The sequence below is a fragment of the Rosa chinensis genome, chromosome 1, assembly GCF_002994745.2.
Source record: "Rosa chinensis cultivar Old Blush chromosome 1, RchiOBHm-V2, whole genome shotgun sequence".
Classification (NCBI taxonomy): domain Eukaryota; kingdom Viridiplantae; phylum Streptophyta; class Magnoliopsida; order Rosales; family Rosaceae; genus Rosa; species Rosa chinensis.
The window spans coordinates 44,291,713-44,314,759 of NC_037088.1; the positions used below are offsets into that span (position 1 = coordinate 44,291,713).

Sequence of the window (23,047 nt, forward strand, 5' to 3'; positions counted from 1 at the left end):
ATAGCTATTCTGTTGAGGTAATGAATATTACACAACGGTGAAATCATCGTTGTCTGATGATTCAATCACACAACACGTGTTTAGACCATAATGGCGTTGGTCATCAGACAACACAAATTCACTGTCGTCTGATTAACTTATTGTCGTAGTGTTGTCTCGGTTTAGAACTCGAGCACTGTAGTGATGGGATTTTGATCCATCAGTCTGCATATACTCAGAAAATTCTAAGGCGCTTTAATAAAGATAAAGCAAAGCCTGTGAGTACTCCCATGATTGGCCGTAGTTTTGAGCCCGAAAAATATCTGTTTCGTCCAAAGGATGAGGACGAAGAATTGTTAGAGGCAGAAGTGCCCTATTTAAGTGCAATAGGCGCATTATTATACTTAACTCAATGTACAAGACCGGACATCTCATTGCAGTGAACTTGTTAGCTCGACATAGCTCTGCACCAACATGTTGCCATTGGATTGGTGTAAAGACAGTCTTTCAATACCTAACAGGTACGATTGATATAGGCATATTTTATCCCTACAGAGAGAAGAGGAATGACGGAAATTTGGGACCGGACCCCAAGAGGAAAATTGCCGCCGACCATGCTACCGCCGCAGACGCAGCCGCCATCCATGGTGGCCGGCATCCTCCTCCTTCCCTTCATCAAAATGACAATGATGTTTTGGTGGGTTTTGCTGATGCAGGGTACCTCTCTGACCCTCACAAAGGTCGCTCCCAAAGGGGTTGTGTCTTTACCATGGAAACCACTGCGATATCTTGGAGGTCTACAAAATAGACCCTTGTTGCTACTTCCTCAAATCATGTAGAGATTATTGCTCTACATGAAGTCATGCGTGAATGTATATAGCTAAGGTCTGAATTAGACATATTCGAGGAAGTTGTGGTTTGAAGTCTACCACGGATGAACCTACATGCATTTATGAGGATAACGCAGCCTGTATTGTTACCTAAATCCACATTCGAGAAACATGTGAAGAGCATCGGATTGAGAAAGTTATCCGAACTCCCACGATTATAGCAATTAGAGGGAGATATCGACATTAGGGGGAGTTATGATGTCTACATGTTCGATCTCGAAGAGTGAATGACGTGTTGTACTCTTTTTCTCATCTTCAAGCCTGTTTTTGTCCCACAGGGTTTTTCACTCGAGCAAGGTTTTTAACAAGGCAACGGATGAAGCGTCACCACCAAATTTGAGCAGCACAAGGGGCAGTGTTGAAGGAAATCGACTTATGTGTGCATATTCAAATTAGGATTAGTTCCATGATTGTAATAGGAGAGAAGGTTCTTGAATTTCTAGTCCTATTCAGAATAGTTTTTCTTGTATCATTAGAACATGTACTTTGTAATTCCTATATGTAGGGCTCATATTCTCAATAATAAAACACACAATTCTCTCATCAATCTCTTTCAAATCTCTCATTCTAAAACATTTAATTTGTTGTCGCTGAGTCTCCACCATTTCATTTGACAGAAAAGTTGGAGATGGTCTCAGCCATTCGAATTCTAGGCCAGTCCCGATTGATAAAGGTGGGCTCGTCACAAAAACTGTGGTTGCAGTTCTAGTTTTTTTCTCTATAATAATGCGCTGTACCATCCTTATAAATAATGCGCTGACTTTTTTTCTCTCTTATTTTTGCCAGAATTACCTTTCTGTCCTAGTTTCTTATTAAGTTCCTTCACGAAGCCGTGGTGTAGTAGGTTGAAGTTGAAGCTATGCTACAAAACCTGTTTATTTGGAGAAATGACTGACCCATTCAAGGTTTCACATTCTCTTCATCGACAAAAACAAACGGTTGCACGTTCTCCAAGTGGTTGATCCTTTAAATACAAGTAATATTTCCACATGTACAAAGCACATGTGATCTAGACCAGTTTAGACATGTGTTGTCTAAATTTAATAATTTATAATGATAATGAGACGTATGGGATACATACAGAGGACCTCTATATTATCAAAGATGAAGACACATATTCAGCCCCAAAGAAAACATGAAAAGACAATCTTTACTTTCGGACTCAATCATATGGTCTATACAGAGGGGACCGTTAAAATAGAAAAAAACAAATATAAAGGATACGATACACATATAAAATTCGCATCACAACAGCACACATCGAAGCGTTGTCTAGTGGCATTGCACTATCTCTTCACAAAAATTGTGGTTGCAGTTCTATCCTTTCTCGATATTGTATGCAATCAACTCAAGTATAACAATCCAAAACTCCCTGTTTCACTCTCTCTATACTACCTGCTTCCTCTGCCTCCCATCATCTTAAACAGATATGGGGTTCCTCTACTTCATCTGCACCTTCATATTTTCAGTACTCTCTCTTTTCCTAACCTTCTTCTCTTTCCTCGCACTCAGAATCTTCACAGGCAAATCCATCGGAGACCCAAACTATGCCCCTGTGAAAGGCACAGTCTTTCACCTGCTCTACTACTACAAAAAACTCTATGACTACCAAACCCGAGTGGCCAGAGGAACCCCAACTCACCGGATACTGACTCCGGACTTGAGTTTAATATACACAACCGACTCAAGAAACATCGAACATGTTGTCAAAACCAACTTTGCACATTATTCAAAAGGCGTGTTCAATCAGGAAATCATGTGTGATATTTTTGGGCAGGGGATAATTATTGTTGATGGAGAAAAGTGGAAACACCAGAGGAAGCTTGCAAGCTATGAGTTCTCAACCAGGGTTCTTAGAGATTTCAGCTGTTCTGTGTTCAGAAGAAGTGCTGCAAAACTGGTGAAAATTATTTTTGAGTTTTCGGATTCAAATAGGGTTTTTGATATGCAGGTGAGAAATCTTAAACCACAAGATTCAATTTTCTGTACTGGTTTTTATTTGATAATCAAATGAACCATAGTTAGACACAACTCTGTTAGACTTGTTCAGTGTTTGTTTGTTCAAATTGGTTTAGGTATATAGCTAATTGATTAATCAATTTAGATAGCTGAGCTAAGCTTGTAAAGTTGGGGAGTCCAGAAGAAAAGTAAACACCATTATAACTTTCATATCCCAAAATTCTTCTGATCAAACACAATATATTTTCCTTTATAGACAATTTCAGTATGTTGTCCCAAAAGGTTTAGCATTTCCAATTTATCTTTGAATATAAAAGATGATTGAGAAACTGAAAAGGATAGGCATATATTCTAATGTTTGTAAACATCAACAAATAGCTTACTGTGATCCAAATACTCACTTTTTCTTGCATATGATTCTTTTTGTAGGACTTGCTTATGAGGTGTACCTTGGATTCTATATTCAAAGTTGGGTTTGGAGCAGAACTAAATTGCTTGGAAGGGTCAAGCAAAGAAGGGATAGAATTCATGAAGGCCTTTGATGAGTCGACTGCTCTAACCTATTGGCGCTTTGTTGATCCCCTCTGGAAATTGAAAAGATTTCTCAACATTGGTTCTGAGGCCGCCCTTAAAAAGTATGTCAAAGTCATACGTGATTTTGTGCACCAACTTATCAAGAGCAAGAGGGAATTACTAGCTGGCCAGAAACCTGGTGTAAGTACATTTTACATTTTTGAATCTTCACAGAACTTTGCCTAGTTTACTAACCAAAAAACAAAATATTTGATTGTACTGACAAAATATTGAATTTATGTTGTGTTTCGTAGGATGACAAGGAGGACATTCTCTCACGGTTTCTCTTGGAGAGTGAAAAGAATCCAGAGGAGATGAACGATAAATATCTAAGTGATATAATTCTGAATTTTATGATTGCTGGGAAAGATACAAGTGCAAATACACTATCATGGTTCTTCTACATGCTCAGCAAGAACCCTCTAATACAGGAAAAAGCTTCACAAGAAGTTAGGAATGTTTTTGGTCTGAATCATGAAGCTAATGTCGACGAATTTGTGGCCAGTATAACTGATGCAACACTTGAACAAATGCATTATCTTCATGCAACAATAACAGAGACCTTGAGGCTATACCCAGCGGTTCCTGTGGTATGTATATGTACTCAAATTTCCAATAGAAAACTTGTAATGTACTAATTCTAATTGTAAGTGTGTTTAAGATGAATGCTGAGATGTGTCTTTATCTTGATTTCTACTCTAAGGATGGGAGGTGTGCAGAGATAGATGACATTCTGCCTGATGGCTTTAGAGTAAAAAAAGGAGATGGAGTAAACTATATGACCTATGCCATGGGCAGGATGCCTTATATATGGGGAAAAGATGCAGAGCATTTCCGACCTGAAAGATGGCTCAAGGATGGAATTTTCCAGCCTGAATCGCCTTTCAAATTTGTCGCTTTTCATGTACGTATCATACATTCTGTTCTTGTTTGTCACATATCTTAACATCCAAACTCTCACTAATACTGTAGTTTTACTTGTGCTATTTGCAGGCTGGTCCTCGGATCTGTCTAGGGAAGGACTTTGCCTACCGGCAGATGAAGATATTAGCAATGGCTCTTCTTTACTTCTTCCGCTTCAAATTGGCCGATGAAGCAAGAGAAGTAAACTACAGGACCATGTTCACCCTTCACATTGATGGCAGTCTCCCCATGCTTGCAGTTCGAAGGACAATGGACTCATATATACAAGTAAATCGATAGCATTTGTACAGTTGAATCTCACCTCTGTTCTGAGATATGCTAATGTCTACAATGTAATAATAACAATTAGTAAACATGGCTTCCCAGTCTCTTTCTTTTAGTGTAAACACCCTCTGTAAGCTGGTAAAAGTATTACTCGAGTGTGAAGCTTTATTGAATTGTAACTAATTAAACCCGATTAGCTCTCATTTTAGAGTGTATGAGATTATCATCCATGAACATCGATCAGAAGATCAGAAGATCATGACCGCTGATTCGATCTTATTTTCAATTGAAATATCAGGATGTGCCTCCTAATAAGAAATGGGATCAGAAGATCGTGACCGCTGATACGATCTTATTTTCATTGGATTGTGGATCGTCCTTTTATCCGCTACTCGTTGTCTTTGCACAATCAAACAATATCATATATGCCGGACTCTGAACGATGGATATATTAATTTCGAGAGTAGATCAAGCATCAAACTGAAAGAGAAAATCTCAAATTTCAATACTAGGCTCTAAAACATCTGCGTCAAGTTTATCAAGTTTAGGAGGATACACTACAACTAATTTGGTACCACTCAACTGTTCTTTTGGTATAATACTTGCACAAACAGACACGATCATTGAGTTTGGCTTGATTTACTCTTACGATCATACATGTTTGACGTTTTGAAAACAACATATTATAGGCCCAAAACATAGAACATCGTAATCTAAAATTGTAAAATTTCTTAGTTTATTTTATTTCTTGGAACTCTTATTTACATCTATTGGATTGGTCCAGAAACTTCTGTTCTCTTCGTCATGCAGACGACCAACTACCTCTATAACTTGAGTTCATCTATGGTACATTAATATATCGATACATCAAGTAGATCAATTCGATATGGTGGTTAACTCGCTTCATGTATTGGTAGTCTTGCTCGGCCTGATCTCAATCTAGTCTACAACCGTAAGAAGCTGTAGTAGAAGTTAATATATGATTAATGTACCAATACGTTAATTTATTTTAGTTTTTAGAGATACAAAAGGAGCCAAACTACCTCTCAAACTTATCAAAACTTTAATAGGTAACATCACTACCAGAGCGGAAATGAAATCGTCTACGAGGATGAGTTATGTTTAGATGAATACGAAAATAGGAATTCCAACGTAACAAGTTCTGTCTGGTTGCATTTCTCCACACTTCATTTCACACTGAAGAGTCCTAAACCCTCTCCCTCTCCCTATATATATATATATTCCTCCCCATTACTCCAATAATCTCAAACAAAAATGGGGTTTCTCTATCTCCTCCTCACCCTCACACTTTCGTCACTCTTCCTCTTCCTAGCCTTCGTCTCGTTTCTCATACTCAAACTCTACACAGGCAAGTCCATCAAAGACCCAAACTACCCCCCTGTAAAGGGCACCGTCTTCCACCAGCTCTTATATTTCAACAAACTCTACGGCCACGAAGCCGAAGTCGCCAGAGAAAACCCTACTTACAGGCTACTGGCGGTGGACCACAGCGCCATATATACGTGTGACCCAGGAAACATTGAGCACATGCTCAAAACCAGATTTGCTCATTACACGAAAGGGGAGTATAACCAGACTATTGTGAGAGATGTTTTTGGGCATGGGATTTTTGCTGTGGATGGAGATAAGTGGAGGCAGCAGAGGAAGCTTGCGAGTTTCGAGTTTTCAACCAGGGTTTTGAGGGATTTTAGCTGTTCTGTTTTTAGGAGAAGTGCTGCCAAAATTGTCAGAAAGGTTTTGGAGTTTTCCGAGTCCAGTGAGGTTTTTGATATGCAGGTTAGTAAATCATGAACCACAAAACTCATCTACTTGTTCAGTGGGTTACAAAGTTAGCTACTTGATACATGCAATTATAGAAAAGAGCCTAGTTTGATATTTGATTAACTTATCAGAGATGACTTCTAATGACTTTGTGCATAGAAATAATTGGGAGTTGTTATTAATTATGAATTCCTCCATGGATTCCACACTACTATGAGAAGAAAGCAACTGAGAGAAAGAGAGAGAGAGAGAGAGAGAGAGAGAGTGGAACTTGTAAAATTAGGGGGTCTAATTGTGTGTCACCCAAAACTATTCTGTATATTGTTTGTAAAGCTTAGCATTTACCATCTTTCATTATTAATGAAAACAGAACATGACTGAATTAATAAACAGGGAAGCATATGCATATTGTGTTCTAAGCATGCACCATGTATGTTATAATTAATCCCTTATTTTGATACAGACAACTCACTTTTCTTGCATATGATTAATTTTGAAGGATTTGCTTATGAGATGCACCTTGGATTCCATATTCAGAGTTGGATTTGGTATAGAACTGAGTTGCATGGAGGGTTCAAGCAAAGAAGGGCTAGCATTCATGAAGGCATTTGATGAGTCAACTGCTCTGACCTACTGGCGCTATGTTGATCCATTCTGGAAATTGAAAAGAATTCTTAACATTGGTTCTGAAGCCACCCTTAAAATTTATGTCAAAGTCATTCATGACTTCGTGCACCAACTTATCAGGAGAAAGAGGACATTACTAGCTAGCCAGAAAGATAGTGTAAGTGAATTTTAGAACTTTGCATTTTCTTTGCTGTCATTATTTTTCTGAGTGTGTGTTTGCTCTATTTAACATCTCGCAGTATGAACATTATTTCAAATGGAACTATGTGGTCCATCCAATATTAGGGGTTATACGTGCATTTTGGGTTTTGTCTTGCAGGATGTTTATCTCCTATTGATCCTATGTCTTCTACATGTTTCATTTACACAATTGTCAGGTTGTGAAAACTGACATTACATTTCAAAGTTAAACTGTACTAACTAGATTGTATTATTTTTCATAGAATAACAGGCAGGACATACTATCACGACTTCTATTGGAGAGCGAGAAGAATCCAGAGGAGATGAATGATAAATATCTAAGTGACATAATTCTGAATTTTATGATTGCTGGGAAAGATACCAGTGCAAATACACTCTCATGGTTCTTCTACATGCTCAGCAAGAACCCTCTAATACAAGAAAAAGTTGCACAAGAAGTGAGGGATGTCGTTGGTCTGAATCATGAAGCCAACATTGATATATTTGTGGCCAATATAACCGATGCAGCTCTTGAAAAAATGCACTATCTTCATGCGGCATTAACAGAGACCTTGAGGCTATACCCAGCAGTTCCTATTGTATGTCTATTCAAATTTGCTGCTAGTTACTTTCTTATTCTAGTTTTCCCATGAGATACATGTCATATGTGTCTGAGATTTAAAATAGGACAGCACCAAAGGTCGAATATCAAAGCAGTTAAGTTTAATAATTTTTGAGCTTCAGTTAAAGAAATGAGTTCAATATATATTGACTTGCATATTTAAAGGTGACCTAGAAGTTCTCAACCCACCAGTAATTTTAGGTCGATTTCAAATGCTTTAGGGGAAGATTAGTTAGTGAGTTTCAAGTAGTGAGTTTCAAGTCTTTAGCTTGATAACTTTTCATACCAGAGTCATAGTCATTTGTGTCAATATTGGTATTTTCATGGCTTTTATCTTTCTGCAAGGATGGGAGACATGCAGAGGTAGATGACATTCTTCCTGATGGCTTTAGAGTGAAAAAAGGAGACTCAATTAACTACATGAGTTATGCCATGGGCAGAATGCCTTATATTTGGGGAAAGGATGCAGAGGAGTATAGACCTGAAAGATGGCTCAACAATGGAATTTTCCAGCCTGAATCACCATTCAAATTCGTCGCATTTCATGTTCGTGTTGTGTCTTCTTTTCCTTATTTATCACAGATCTTAATCTTCCAAACTCTTGCTAATAGTTTTACTTGTGTGCAGGCTGGTCCTCGGATCTGTCTGGGGAAGGACTTTGCTTATCGGCAGATGAAGATAGTAGCAATGGCACTTCTTTGCTTCTTCCGCTTCAAATTGGCTGATGAAACAAAAATGTGACCTATAGGACCATGTTCACCCTTCACATTGATGGAAGTCTTCCTTTGGTTGCACTTCCAAGGAAAACCTGATTAGTTTCCATATATGTAGAGAAACAATGTCACTTAAGTAACTATTATGATACTAGAGAGTGAATGTAATATTTATGTAAATTAGAGGATACATTTTATATTCTCTTACTGGAGTGTGAATGATATATTTAATGCTGTCTTGAAGCCTGAACCAACTGTTGCAGTTTCATTGCTGATTGGATACCCTCCCAGGAATCTATTGCAATAATCTGAGTTCTCATAGTTGCATTTTTCTATTGTCTTTAATCAACATCAGCATGTGCCATCTTTTTGGTTGCATTTTTATAGCTCTTCAATAAACTTTCATGGAGACGAGCAACTCTTTTCATTTTCCCAGAGGACTCTACTCCCTTTCTTTCTCACTCTCTGTATATTACACTGTCTTCCTCTAACTTGCTTAGAGAAAGATGGTTATTCTCTATTTCATCTTTGCTTTCACATGTCTGTTACTTTTCCTCTTCATAACTTTCTTGTCTTCCCTCATACTCAGAATCTTCACAGGCAAGTCCATCAGAGACTCAAGCTACCCGCCTGTAAAAGGCACCGTTTTTCACCAGCTCTTATACTTCACCAAACTCTATGACCACCAAACCCAAATAGCCAGAGAAACGCCAACTTACCGGCTTCTTTCTCCTAACCACAGCTCTGTATACACATGTGATGTGCGAAATATAGAGCATGTCCTCAAAACCAAATTTTCCACATATACGAAAGGTGCATATAATGAACTTATAATGGGTGACACTTTTGGTCATGGGATATTTGTTGTTGATGGAGAGAAGTGGAGGCAGCAGAGGAAGCTTGCAAGTATGGAGTTCTCGACCAGGATTCTTAGAGATTTTAGCTGCTCCGTGTTTAGAAGAAATGCAGCCAAACTGGTTAAAGTTGTTCATGAGTTTTCAGATTCCAATTGTTCTTTTGATATGCAGGTGAGTAATCTGAAACCAAAAATATTTTCTTCTTTGTTTATCTAATGAGTCTTTGTCAGATTTTCTGGTGGTTAGGTGATAATAAAAATAAATATATAAATATGTCACGCATAGATTAAGTGGTTGGTTTAGTCTGGCTTTCTGGGTTAGACTTGTTCTGTGTTGCATGATCAACTGGTTTTAAAAATCTTTTGAATCCATTTGGAGAGCTGAGCTAAGCTTGGGAAGCTAAGTCAACTTTAGTTTAGGTTGGTACTTAAAGCATGCTGAGGGGGACATACTGAAGTTTAAGACATTCATCACATTCACTAAAACCGAATTCGTTGTGATCTACTGATCTAAAACTTATCCATAAAAGCTTGTTAAACTCCAAACCTTGAAGTTTTAATTCTTATCTCTAGTAAAGAAATAAGTTGTAAATATGATTCTTTTTAGGACTTGCTTATGAGATGTACCTTGGATTCAATATTCAAAGTTGGGTTTGGAATAGAGCTGAATTGCCTGGAGGAGTCGAGCAAATCAGGGTTAGGATTTATGAAGGCTTTTGATGAGTCAACTGCTCTGACTTACCGGCGATATGTTGATCCATTCTGGAAAGTTAAAAAATTTCTCAACGTTGGTTCTGAGGCCAGCCTTAGAAAGTATGTCAAAGTCATTAATGATTTTGTGGACCATCTAATCAGGAGCAAGAGGAAATTGCTAGCTGGGGAGAAAGCTGGTGTAAGTAAATTTTATGTTTCCTCATTCTCTTCTTTCTGTGTGAATAATAATATTGTTCTAATTGTATTATGAATTTGCATCTTCCAAGTGATAAGTGAATTTGTAAATCAACTTAACAATAATTGTGTGATCTCTGAATGCTATTTGTTGTAAATGTTTGGCCATATGTATTGGGTTTAGTTTTGCAGGGTTTGCTATATTTTAATCCTTTAGTTCCTTGCATGATTTCATTTCCACTCCTGTCAAAGCTTGCTTTAGTAGTACTTAATAAAGATCTTGACCATTTATTTATTTATTTATCTTTTTGAAATGGATCTTGACCATTTATTAATGTTTCACAGAATGACAAGGAGGACATACTATCGAGGTTCCTTGTGGAAAGTGAGAAGGATCCGGAGCAAATGAATGACAAATATCTAAGTGATATAATTCTGAATTTTATGATTGCTGGCAAAGATACTAGTGCAAATACACTCTCATGGTTCTTCTACATGCTCAGCAAGAATCCTCTAATACAGGAGAAAGTTGCACAAGAAGTGATGGATGTCGTTGGTCTAAATCATGAAGCTAACATTGATGAATTTGTGGCAGATATAACTGATGCAGCTCTCGAACAAATGCATTATCTTCACGCTACTCTAACTGAGACATTGAGGCTATATCCTGCAGTTCCCCTGGTACGTATGTATGTATACTCAAAGATCCAATTAAACACTTCCAAAATAACTCTTGTAACTGTCTGTGAAGTCGAACTTCAAATCTTTTAATTAGATTAATTAATTTTAAGATGCCAAAGTTAACATCAATTGAAAACTTAAAAATATGTGTGCATGTCCTACTCTAATTAGGATGGGAGATCTGCTGAGGTAGATGACATTCTTCCTGATGGCTTTAGAGTGAAAAAAGGAGATCGAATAACCTATATGGCCTATGCCATGGGAAGAATGCCTTACATATGGGGAAACGATGCTGAGGATTTCCGACCTGAAAGATGGCTCGAGAATGGAATTTTCAAGCCAGAGTCACCTTTCAAATTCGTTGCATTTCATGTTCGTATCACATTTTCTTCATTTTCTTAGTTATAACATATCTAATGATGCACTCACTCATGGCTAGTTTCCCTTGTGCTATTGCAGGCAGGGCCTCGGATCTGTCTAGGGAAGGACTTTGCTTACCGACAGATGAAGATAGTAGCAATGGCTCTTCTCTGCTTTTTCCGCTTTGAATTGGCTGATGAAACACAGAACGTAACCTATAGAACCATGTTCACCCTTCACATGGATTGCAGCCTCACTATGCTTGCAGTTCCAAGGAAATCCTTGAACATTTCATGAGCAAAAACAATGTCTTGGAGTGTGAATGCTATTTCTGTCTAAATCAGTGTATTGATGTACGTTATGTTCCCTTAACTAGCTGTCATTGATCAGATGAACCATCATGTGATTTTAGAAATTTCCGGTAATAGTTTTTCTACTTCCTCATTACTTCTTGTTGCAATTGATTGCTCTTTAAGTTAGTAACAGAAAGAAAAACTCTTTTACTGTAAGAATAAACATATATAAGACAATCACTGACAAAATAACAATAAGTTAATTTTCTGAAGGAGATGAAATTATTTTCGTCCCTTTACCAAGGTTCTCTTTCTAACAACCTCCTAAAACCCTAGCGCACCTCCACAACCTACTCTCTTCTTCACTTGGCCTTCTCGATTGTCCGACTGCTCCGCCATGCCGAGCGGGCCTCTAGCTTTGTAGATATGCACTGTGTGGTCAGACAGGACTAGTATTTTCTAGGATGCCTCTAGATGAGTGATCGAGACCTAGATCCGGTTTGGTGATCAGATCAGTTTCAATTTGGTTACGGGCTGGTGAGAGGATCGGAAGCTTTTGGCGATTGCAGGAAGCTTGAATGCAGATGGGGTGGTTGCGTGGATTGGTTATGGCGACGAGATGAGTCTAGTTTGGTTGGGTCGATGTGCGCTGGTGGGGTGGTCACTCGGTGTGCTATAGAGACGGCGACTTCAATGGCTACCAGTGGCTGCTTTGACGGCGTTTTGGCTCGTGGTGCTGGTGATTTGCTCGTCGCTAGGGTTCTGGGCTGATCAGGGACGTAGCCAGGAATGACAGAAGGGTTGGGCTAATTTTATACATACAAAATTTTTGCGAAGAACTCTTTCTTTTTTTCAATGCATTTGGATTCATGATTTAATATATATATATATATATATATATATATTTTGCAACAAATTACCATTCTACTCGTTGTTTAGTATTTGGTTAATTTGGACCGTTAAATAACACAAGCCAGATATAAAAAAAATTAAAAAAAAAAGAAAAGAAAGGATAATATGATTATGATCTTTCATTATTTCTGTACTCTTTTTCGCAGCTTACTGAGTATAATCATACAAACTCGATCATAGCCATGCGAACTAGCTTATTTTGTGAACAAATTTCTGGAATGAATGAAGGGATAAAGCTCACAGAGATCCATTTCCAATTATCAACCTTAATCATTGTAACAGCAACAACCCGATACAGAGATCCATTCCCAATTATCAACCCATCATCAATTCATCATTCATCAGCAACCCATTACCCATCAGTAATGACAATCAATTTATTCAATTATCACACATTCAACAAAAATACGTCCCTGCCCACTACAGCAATGACAATCAATGAATCAATCAACCAAAAATCCAAAACATTCCCAATTATCAACCCATCATCAATGACAATCAATCAGCCAAAAATTCAATACCTGGGATCTGGATTGAAGCCTTGAAACTGCGGAAGTCGCAGACTCGCAATGGAGCTGTGGAGGTGGCTCGGTGGCGGAGGAGGTGGCTCAGGCGTGGAGCGGTGGAGGTGGCTCCCGGACTGGCGGACTGCAGGACGTTGGAAGGCCTTTGGAAAGCGGAAGCAAATTGGGAACAGATGCACAACGCCACAGGGGGAGAAGGTCAGAAGGGAGAGTCGAGAGTCGACCTACATCAGTGTGTGTGTGTGTGTGTGTGTATATATATATTTTTTTTTTTATTGGGCTATACCCATACTTGGTCGATTTTGGACCAAATTTTCCCTTGGGCTGTAGCCAAGACAAGGGCTGTAGCCCAAGTAGCCCTTGTCTTGGCTACGTCCCTGGGGCTGATCATGGTGGTTGGGTCTGGGTGCTTGGGCTTTGTCCTTGGGCCAAGTCTAGTGGTCATGTGGGTTGGACCTCTTGTTTTAGTTTTCTTGTCTAGCCTTTTCTAGTGGACTTAGGGGCTTCTGCCTATTCCAGTTTCTTCTCTAGTTTAGCCTATCAAATGGATTTTGGTCTTTGTCGGCTTAATTCTTAGTTTCTCTAGTTGTACACCAATTGAGGTCTCTAGGCGACTAGATTTACTATTTTAGGGGAGTTAGGTTGTGAGGGTTTGGATCATTTGATTTTTAGGCTCGAATAAGTGAGCTCATTTTGTTTACAATGAGGGTTACCTGTCATTTGCTTGGCAGCTTGTGTCATCTAGATTTTATTTGGTGTAAGACAGCATATGATGTACACGCCTTCCAGCCATGAATAAGTAATGAAATTATCTATTCCTAAAAATAAAAAAAAGTAAGTTAATTACAATGCAGTTGAAATCTCCACAAAATTTTTCATTTAGATCAAACATTACTGCTTTCACCACTATTCCCAGTTTCCCCCTAGAGCTTTCACCAAGAAAAAACAAAACCATTCTTTCTACACCAATCAGCATCATATATCCTGATCGCCTTTTCTCTCAACCAAAACAAGTGCCAAGTGAAGGTTGTTCACCTTGTCTCGGAATGACCAAACTTGGATCAAGTCACCTTTTCTAAGCCCGTTGTTCAAAACAATTTTCTTGTACCATTGAGTTTTCAGCACATACCATTTGCTTGTGTGCAAGCTCCACCGACTCAAGCATATCTCTCTTTCTTGTAGCATGGTGTCTATCAATGGGACCGTCAAGGTTTCATAGTTCGCAAGCCTTCTAACTTCAACATCTTCCAAGAATTTGGAGCGGATTTGTTTGAAAGGCATTGACAACCGGTTTTCGCCCTGTACTAAGTCAGACTTGTACAATGTCTTCTCAATCACCAAGTTCACCTTAGTCCCTCCCAAAGTTTCAATCTTCTTCCTGAACACTTCAGGCAAGTCATGAGTAGGAGTACTACTTCTATTTGGTACGAATTTTTTCTTCTGCCTTTTCATCAAACCATTGTGCTTCTTGTAATTGTTCTTAAATGCATAATCCAAATCCCAATCATGATCATGAGCAGCATTATCAACACCATCAGACTTGAACAATTTGTTCTCAATCATCCACTCCACCTTAATCCGTCCGGAAGTTTCAATCTCGTTCTTGAACTCTTCAGGCAAGTCGCTGGTACTATTGGGTACTAATTTCTTGTTCTCCCAATCATGCTCATCTTGGAATTTTCTTTTCAAACCATTCTTTTTGAAGCTCATAACTTTTTGTTCTCTAACACCGTTTTCTTTCTTGGGCTGCCATCCCCTTGGCTTATTCGGAATGAATGAACCAGATTCTTTCTCTACAACATAATCTGGTTCTTTCTTGGAGTTTAAGGTACCCATTTGGAGTTGAAGGTACCCACTATAACTTCCTAGGGTATTTTCAGGCTCTATTACCGTAGGCTTCCCTTTCTTCGAGGTTATTACCAGAGGCTTATTTAAAGCACTCTTCTCTGCCACCCGAAATTCTTGCTTAGTCGACACTGATTGGTATGCCTCAGTTTCTTCTTTCTTAGAGTTGAAGGTACCCATCATCCTCTGTTGCTTTTCTCGATTCAATTTCTTTGCAGCAACAGCAGTAACCATTGCTAACATCTCCAAACTTGACAAGTTGGGACCAAAATCCTTGCCCTCGAAATCTCGCTTACTTATAAGCTCCATCTGGTTTTCTTCTTGGTCTCTCGACTTCGGAAATTGAAGAATCAAACTAATGTATATATAGAAACCAACGAAATTAAACACTTCCGAGCATCAGACATATAGAACTCACATATATAGGTTTTAGAATTAGAAGCATTCCATGTCCGATTTGGAAACTGTGTTTAACTAGGTTTCGAAGCTTGATCGTCAAGTAATCTAAATTTAAATGATGAGCAAGGATTCCCTAACCTTCTAAAACTGGGTTTGGTTTTAGAGTTACAGATTAATTAGTTAATAGAAACAGCAGGTGCTCTCTTTATGCGGATTGACCGACCGCTAACCCCTTTGTAAGCATCAACACATGCAATAGTGAATTTTCTAACCCAGTATTAATCCAAGATTCATATGACTAATATAAGACCAAGACCGGAGGATCACTCTAGTCAAGACAAGCATAGCCCGACTTCCAAGGCCTATTTTTAATTCGACGTTCATTTGAGCTCATTCCACGAATGACTGGAGAGGACCTTGCAAGAATATGCACGTTAGACCAACCAGTGAGATAATCTAATGCTAATCCCAATGCATGCACACTACATTTTACAGGCAGTAACATTCATTAATTATTTTAAATTTACTTATTAATTTCTTACTCCAATCCAAAGTATAGTAACGTTGCGGTAGTGATACTGTTGATGGGAAATAATTAGAGCACAGATGTTTACTTGCATCTCGACATGAATGTACGGCTGAATAACATCAAGTGCACTTTTTACAATTGGATGGATGGCTAGAATTTTCAATTATTGATACGGTAAAATTATCTTAAGGTCGAGTTGACATCATAAACCCTAATTTGAACTGGATAGGGAATTGTATGTGGCAATGAGCTTGGAGTCTTTAAGAAACCCGGATTTAGATGTTGTTGAGAGAACAAGTGTAATCTAATTCAAGAATGATATGAAAATTTATTTCTACAAGAAAATGGAGACCTCACTCCTTTGTATGAAGAAGTCTCCCTCACTGTGGATTGTGAGCCATCAAAGATGCGCAATTTGGACCGGCTATCTTACTCCAATGGTGCCCAATCCATGTAGGTTGTTGTCCTCAAGTAAAGCCTATTTCTTCGCCATATTAATCTTCACAGCAATTTGTAGCAGACATTATCGGATCTTCAAGATTTGCGGCCCTAGCGGGGTAGCATCATTTTGCTATAGATGATACACGTGGACCTAACAAACTTTGGTCCCTAAATAGGTAAGAACAAGATCGATCAGAACTGCATGTGATATTAATTTGTCTTCATTTTTCAATTTTTTCAGTATCACACTTCACTTGACTCACCTGTCTTTTCATATGAATTAAACTTAAGGCAAGCAACCACTACCCAAAGATAGTAAGGTGGTCTTTTCATACGAGTTAAACTAATAGACAACTACAAAGGACTACCAGACAAGCTTTCATTTAACACAAAAGTCCACAACCTTTTCCCTTATACAATTAAGGACAAACCCTATTCTTTTTTACCCTTTCACAATTTTAACAGTATCAGCCAATATTTTCTGCTAAAAAGTCTTCACACAGTATCAGCCTAAGGACTAGCCTTTAACATGCCACAATTTTGCCTAACGACTTCCTGTCTAAGCGGCTACTAACAGGGATGAATCACTGCTGTCTTAGTGTGATAAAGGGTTTAGAGATTTTAAAAACAAGAACATAACAACTGCTACTGCTAATAACTGCTACTGCTACTTACAAATGTAGAAAATTTAGAAGCAATCAAAATATTTTTGTGACAATGTATTGGGCACAAGCTTAATTTATTTATTCAAACATAAATACAGATACAGAACCCAGAGCCTCACTCTTGGGCAAACAGTTGAAAGTTGTTTAGCTACTCATAACTGATTTACAAGTACTTACTTTGAATAAGATGCACACTGCATCAAAAGACTTATAGAAAACTTGCTACTGCTGCTACTATGGCTTTCTCACTTCTTGAGAGAATCTGATTCTGCTCAATTTTCTGATGCCTTACAACTGAAGCTAAAGCTCCTTATATAGGGAGCGGAACTCAAACCGAAATTCAAAACATAAAAATGTACAGAACAACTCCGTGATTATCTGCTTTCGTGAATGCTTCTGATGATGGAGGTCGGATGACAAAAGCAGATTCCTTTTAGGTGAAATGTTTTTCACCTGCTTTCTTTTTGAAAAGCAAAAGCAGCCTTTGGGAAAAGTCCAAAGTTGCTTTCGGTGCTTTCTACATCTGCTACTTCACATGTTCTCGTCCGTTTCTGAATTGTGACTGAGGACAAAGGAGTTGTTATCCATCCTGGCCATTCTGGCAATAGTTGCATTTTCCTTAACATCTGTATCTACATAGATCTTGTAATGGTTGTCCTTTTCAAGCTTTTCAACCCATTGTAAGCATGCCAGTGTCGAGTCTATCTCTTTTCTTGTGAGAGATATGAAGAGGTCACTGTTGATTGCTTCAGGATGATCATAAGCAGTGATAATTGTTTTTTCTCCTGCTGCCAGGAAAGTATTTCTTGTATCTTCTTGGATGATCTTCTTGATGTATTCGAGAGACATGGCCTTCATCCATGGAATACTTGAATTTGGCTGACCATTGTATCCAACACAGGCGGGCTGAAAATATCTTTTTTGAATAATTCTCACATAATGATAGGGAGAGATATATTTAACTTCACCGTTTGTTCTCTGAATCCATTCTGGCGGAGTAGATCTGAACTTCAGTATGAGAGTACAGTCATTTTTCTTGACATTTTTGACTGTGTTGACGATGATAGGGGGTAGGCCTTTGAGATCATCATTTGTTTTAGTCCATAGATTGTTGACAAAACCATTTTCAACAAGCCAAACCTTGTGTTCTTGAGGATGTTCACTCTGAACATTAACTCCGTACCTTCCAACATAAGGTCCTGCAACAATGAAGAGGGTTGGAGGAATACAGTTTTCAGAATTATGGCTTCCAATTAAATTATGGAATTCAAACCAATCTGATTCTTTTAGTGCTATGATAGGAATTCTAGCACTCTCTGGATCTTCAAGATAGTGAATTTTTTCACTTCTAACACCACTGAGTATATGAATTTCTTCATGCTGTGGTCTAGCATTTTCATAGAGTTCTTCAGCTAATACGAACAAAGGTGGGAAAATAATACCATTGTTTCTTTCTTGAAAGGCAAATAAGAGGTTATCTAGGATTACCTTCTGGTGGTAAGCTAGCCTCCTGCCAGTTCTGAACACAAGATCAGCAAAAGTTCTTAATTCATAATTAAAAACATTTATAACTCCAGTTGGAGTCGGTTTGCTTTTTGGCAAAGCAACAGCCGTCAACGGGCTTGATGAGCCTTTACCGTCTGCCGTTTGAGACGGGCTAGCCAATCCTTTACCCTGGGATTGATCAGTTGTGGCTAGTCCTTTTGGACTAAGCAGAAACCTTTTGAGGATTTTTTTCTTTAGGATCCTCAGCAGTTTCATGTTCTTTCCCAGTTCTTCTGCTTCTGGGGTTGCGACCTTCGTCGTCATCTTTTCGGTTGAACATTGTCATTTCTCTGGTTAGGGCGTCTGGAAGATAGTTCTTACTTCCTGCAATTAATTCCACATTATAATCATATTGGTTAAGAAATAATTGCCAGTTTGCTAATCTTCCTCTAAAAATTTTACGAATAGTACATGAAGTATAGGCCATTCCGGAGTTCGGTGTATTTGGTTTCAAAGAATTAACTTTGGTACATGACGTTACAATCCCGACCCAACATCAGTGTATGCCGTTACGGCCCCCATTAGTCAATCTGATTTTAGTCAAATTTATAAGGGCAAATTCGTCTCTTCATGAATTAACAAAAAAATTGCAGAAGAAGGAGAAGGAGGAAGAAGGAGAAGGAAGACGAAGAAGAAGAAGAAGGAGGAGGAGAAGGAAGAAGAAGGAGAAGGAGGAAGAAGAAGGAGAAGGAGAAGGAGAAGGAGAAGAAGGAGAAGGAAGAAGAAAAATTGCAGAAGCAAAATTGCAGAAGAAGAAGAAGAAGAAGAAGAAGAAGGAGAAGGAGGAAGAAGAAGAAGGAGAAGGAGACGGAAGAAAAATTGCAGAAGCAAAATTGCAGAAGAAGAAGAAGGAGAAGGAAGAAGAAGGAGAAGGAAGAAGAAGGAGAAGGAGGAAGAAGAAGAAGGAGGAAGAAGAAGAAGAAAAATAAGACGGAAGAAGGAGGAGAAGAAGAAAATCATATTTGGGTACCCAGATTTTGGGTGTCCAAATCAAATCGGGGAGGGAGGGAGGAAGAAGAATGAATAAGAAGAAGAAGAAGAAGGAGAAGAAGTAAGAAGGAAGAAGGAAGAAGGAGAAGAAAATTAGATTTGGTATCCAAATAAATCTTGATATCGGAGAGGGAGGGAGGGAGGGAGGAAGGAAGAAGGAAGAAGAATAAGGAGGAAAAAATCAAATAATCAGGGTATCCAAATCAAATCGCGGGGGAGGGGGGGTGGTGGAGGAAGAAGGAATAAGAAGAAGAAGAAGAAGGAGAAGGAGAAAATGGAGGAAGAAGAAGAAGGAAGGAGAAAGATACCCAGAAATGGGTGTCCGAGAGAGGGAGGGAGAGAGGAAGAAGAAGGAATAAGAAGAAGAAGGAGGAGAAAAAGGAGGAGGAGGAAGAAGAAAGATGCCCAAAAATGGGTGTCCCAGAGAGAGAGAGAGAGATATATGAGAAAACCCAAAATTACCCTTTGAAAATTGAATAATTTCATAAGTTTAACAGTGTTATTGATGTCATGTACTAAAAGTGGGTTGGGATTGGAACATCATATACCAAATTTAATTCTTTGAAACCAAATACACCGAACTTCAGAATGGCCTATACTTCATGTACTGTTCTTAAAATTTTAATTCTTTACTCTAGCACAATCGGTGCGTACAGTAAAGGTTTTTCCAAGAAAAGCTGGAGAATTTAAAATCGTTTTCTTGACAGCCAAAATTTCTTTTTCCCCTGTGGGATAATTTAGTTCTGCATGGCTGAACTTGCCACTACAAAATTTACAGATCTTTTCAATGTTAGTTCCAGGCGTTTTTGCCAGAACAACACCAGACCAGTAGTTATCACTCGCATCTGTTTTGAGGATAATTTCATCATTTTCCTCTGGTTGTTGTAGAGGAGGTAGGTTTTGCAGTGATTTTTTATCTGCTTCACAATTTTTGTATCATCTTCAGTGAAGTTCCATTTTCTCTTGAAACTTGTTTTAGGAGATAACATTGCTGTTAGTCCTTAGATTTTGGGAATGAAATCTCTCTCATAGTTTATGACTCCTACGAATCTCTCTAGACTCTTAGCATCAGGAATTCTATGTGGGAACTTCCAGATTTTCTCGGATGTGAGGTTGGAGTTTTATTACTCCATTCTTGATATTTATTCCTAGTAAATCAACTTCATCGAGGATAAAGAAGATTTTCTTTTCACCTAGGATAATTCCATGCTGAACTATCAGCTTTACAACCTCATAGAGGTGTTTCATGTGTTCTTCTCTGTTTTTGGGGAAGACAAGGATGTCATCAATATAGACGACGTAGAATTCAGCCACATGCTTGAAGATGTTGTCCATCTTTCTTTGGAAGATTGAGGGGGCTTGTTTTAGACCAAAAGGCATTACTAACCATTCATAATGGCCTTGTGGTGTTCCAAATGCAGTGAGAGGAACACTCTCAGGATGCATCTTGACTTGCCAGAAACCCGACTTTGCATCGAATTTTGAAAAGACTTTAGCTCCTCTGAGCTGGTTGATCAGTACTCTTACTTGAGCAATTTGATAACCGTCTTTGACTGTCTTCTTATTGACATCTCTGTAGTCAATTACCATTCTAGCTTTGCCTCTGAGGTTTTCTGCATGATTTCTCACGTAGAATGCTGGAGCATGATGAGGGCTAGTGGATGGTTGGATTAATCTCTTGTTCAGGAGATCTTCAATATCTTTTCTGAATTCTTTTTTATCTTCCTCTTTGTATTGAGGAATGGCTTTGACATGACAGATGGCATTCATATCATGTAATCTTAATTCACAGACCACTGGGTCTTTTCCCCAAAACTTCTGAGGGTGTACATCGATGTTCTGCTCTAGTAGTTTCTTTATTTTGTCAAGAGTGGGAATTTTCTGAGACTCAAGCTTAGTCTGAAAGTGCTTGAGGTTATGCTCATGTATGAACCTCGCTTCTTCATCTGCGCTAGTTGTTTCTTCTTCTTCTTCTTCATCTTCAGAAGATGATTCTTCAACAAGTAACTCTTCTTGTTGTTTGAAGGATGGTTTCAAATTTGGGTTTGTAGGAGGTAAGATCACCACTATTCTGTTGCGATCTCTGATATTGTGCAGTAAATTTTGGTCCTACTACACTTTTGGCTTGAGTGAGCCGGTCTGCGCAGAACACTCTGTCCCCTTTTCTGAAGCCTATCGCTTCATCATCCTGGAAGAATCTTTGTTGGAGAATAAAATCATTTCCCAACAAGAAATCATATCCTTGGCCTTCTGATTGCCAAAGAGTGTTGATAATAAATGTTCCTCCACCAATGGTGATATGAATATTTCTAGCTACCTTGCTCATGATTAGGTGGCTTCCATCAAACTGGACACCAGTAGCTATTCTTTTCTTATCTTCTTTCCAGAGTTCTTCTGGAATTACAAATCTTTTTGCAACTGTAAATCCTGATCATTATCCACAAAGTCATGTAGATGATATTTTTTGTGATCAGAGAATTTGAGTCCGATCTCTATGTAGTTGCTGTATCTACTAGTAGAGACGACTTTCGATTGTTGAAGCTCGTTTTCCTGAGCTTGTTCCGGTGGTATGAATGGTTTACATTCTTTTGGAACATTTTCTGGTATTTCAACCAATTCAATGGTTGGATCGAGTTGTTCTTCCTTGATTTTTTCTTCCTTTATTTTTGAGGAAGACGGTTCCATAATTTCTTGGAACTGAGTCTCTAATTCTTTCTCTTTTTTCTCAGAGAAATATTCTTCATATTCTTGTTCTACCATTTGGCTGACAAGGCCATTCTTGGTTTTTCTTCTTGCTTCAGCTATGAAGTATTCTTTGTGATAAGTCTTTTTTGACGTTTCACATAACATAGGAAATCCATTTTTTTTCATGACATAAACAGTAGTCAAAGACAAATGTACCAGGGTTCACCTGGTAAGCAGACAATATTGCTTCCGTCTTACTTTCTTCCCAGTTTTTGACATGTAGAACATTGATCTGTCTAGATTCTAAGGACTCTACTTCAGAATCTGTTTCTTCATCAAATGAGTCTTCTTTTTCAGACCAGGCAGAGTAAAATGACCTGTCGTCTTCTTCATCATCAGAATAGGCTATTTCATATCCCTTCATGTTTGCTGTTTCTATTACAGGCACATATGCTTCAAATAGAGGTTTAGTAGATCTTTTACCCTTTTCTGGGCATTCATTGGCATAGTGCCCTTCAGTTTTGCATAACCAACATCTGCAAGCTTTTTGCCTGGTTGAGTATTCTGATGGTTGACTCGGTGATTCTTCTTTTTCTTGAAGAATTTCTATTTTGGATCTTCATCCTGTTATTTCTTGTAATTGGAACTTTTCTTAAATTTCCAATCCTTTTTCTTATTACTCCCTTTGAATTTTTTTGAGTAATATTTTTCTTTTCTTTTTCTGTGGAATTTGGCTTCATGACATCCCCAGTTGGTAGGCATATCCAGTATTCCACAACAGAAATTTTCAACTCCTTTGAGTTGTTTCTTGGCCATCTTAGCTCTAAGATTGGCTTTGCATTGCTCTTTTAGTAATTTCCTAATTCTATCGGCAATTCCTCCAATTGAAATCTTTCAATTGGTTTTTCAACTATGCTTTCT

At 38.4% G+C, this 23,047-nt stretch overlaps 1 protein-coding gene across 1 annotated transcript; it reads left to right on the top strand.

The window, feature by feature from the left end:
• The first annotated feature begins 2,124 nt into the window (after positions 1–2,124).
• Positions 2,125–11,610, top strand: LOC112167556. The gene is given in 16 exon segments (XM_024304589.2): positions 2,125–2,820; positions 3,258–3,542; positions 3,656–3,991; positions 4,105–4,305; positions 4,395–4,592; positions 5,862–6,386; positions 6,871–7,155; positions 7,442–7,777; positions 8,146–8,346; positions 8,428–8,530; positions 8,533–8,603; positions 9,014–9,541; positions 9,977–10,261; positions 10,603–10,938; positions 11,110–11,310; positions 11,398–11,610. Coding segments are annotated over 16 exon segments (4,611 nt in total). The 5' UTR covers positions 2,125–2,298; the 3' UTR covers positions 11,596–11,610.
• Positions 11,611–23,047: the final 11,437 nt, after the last annotated feature.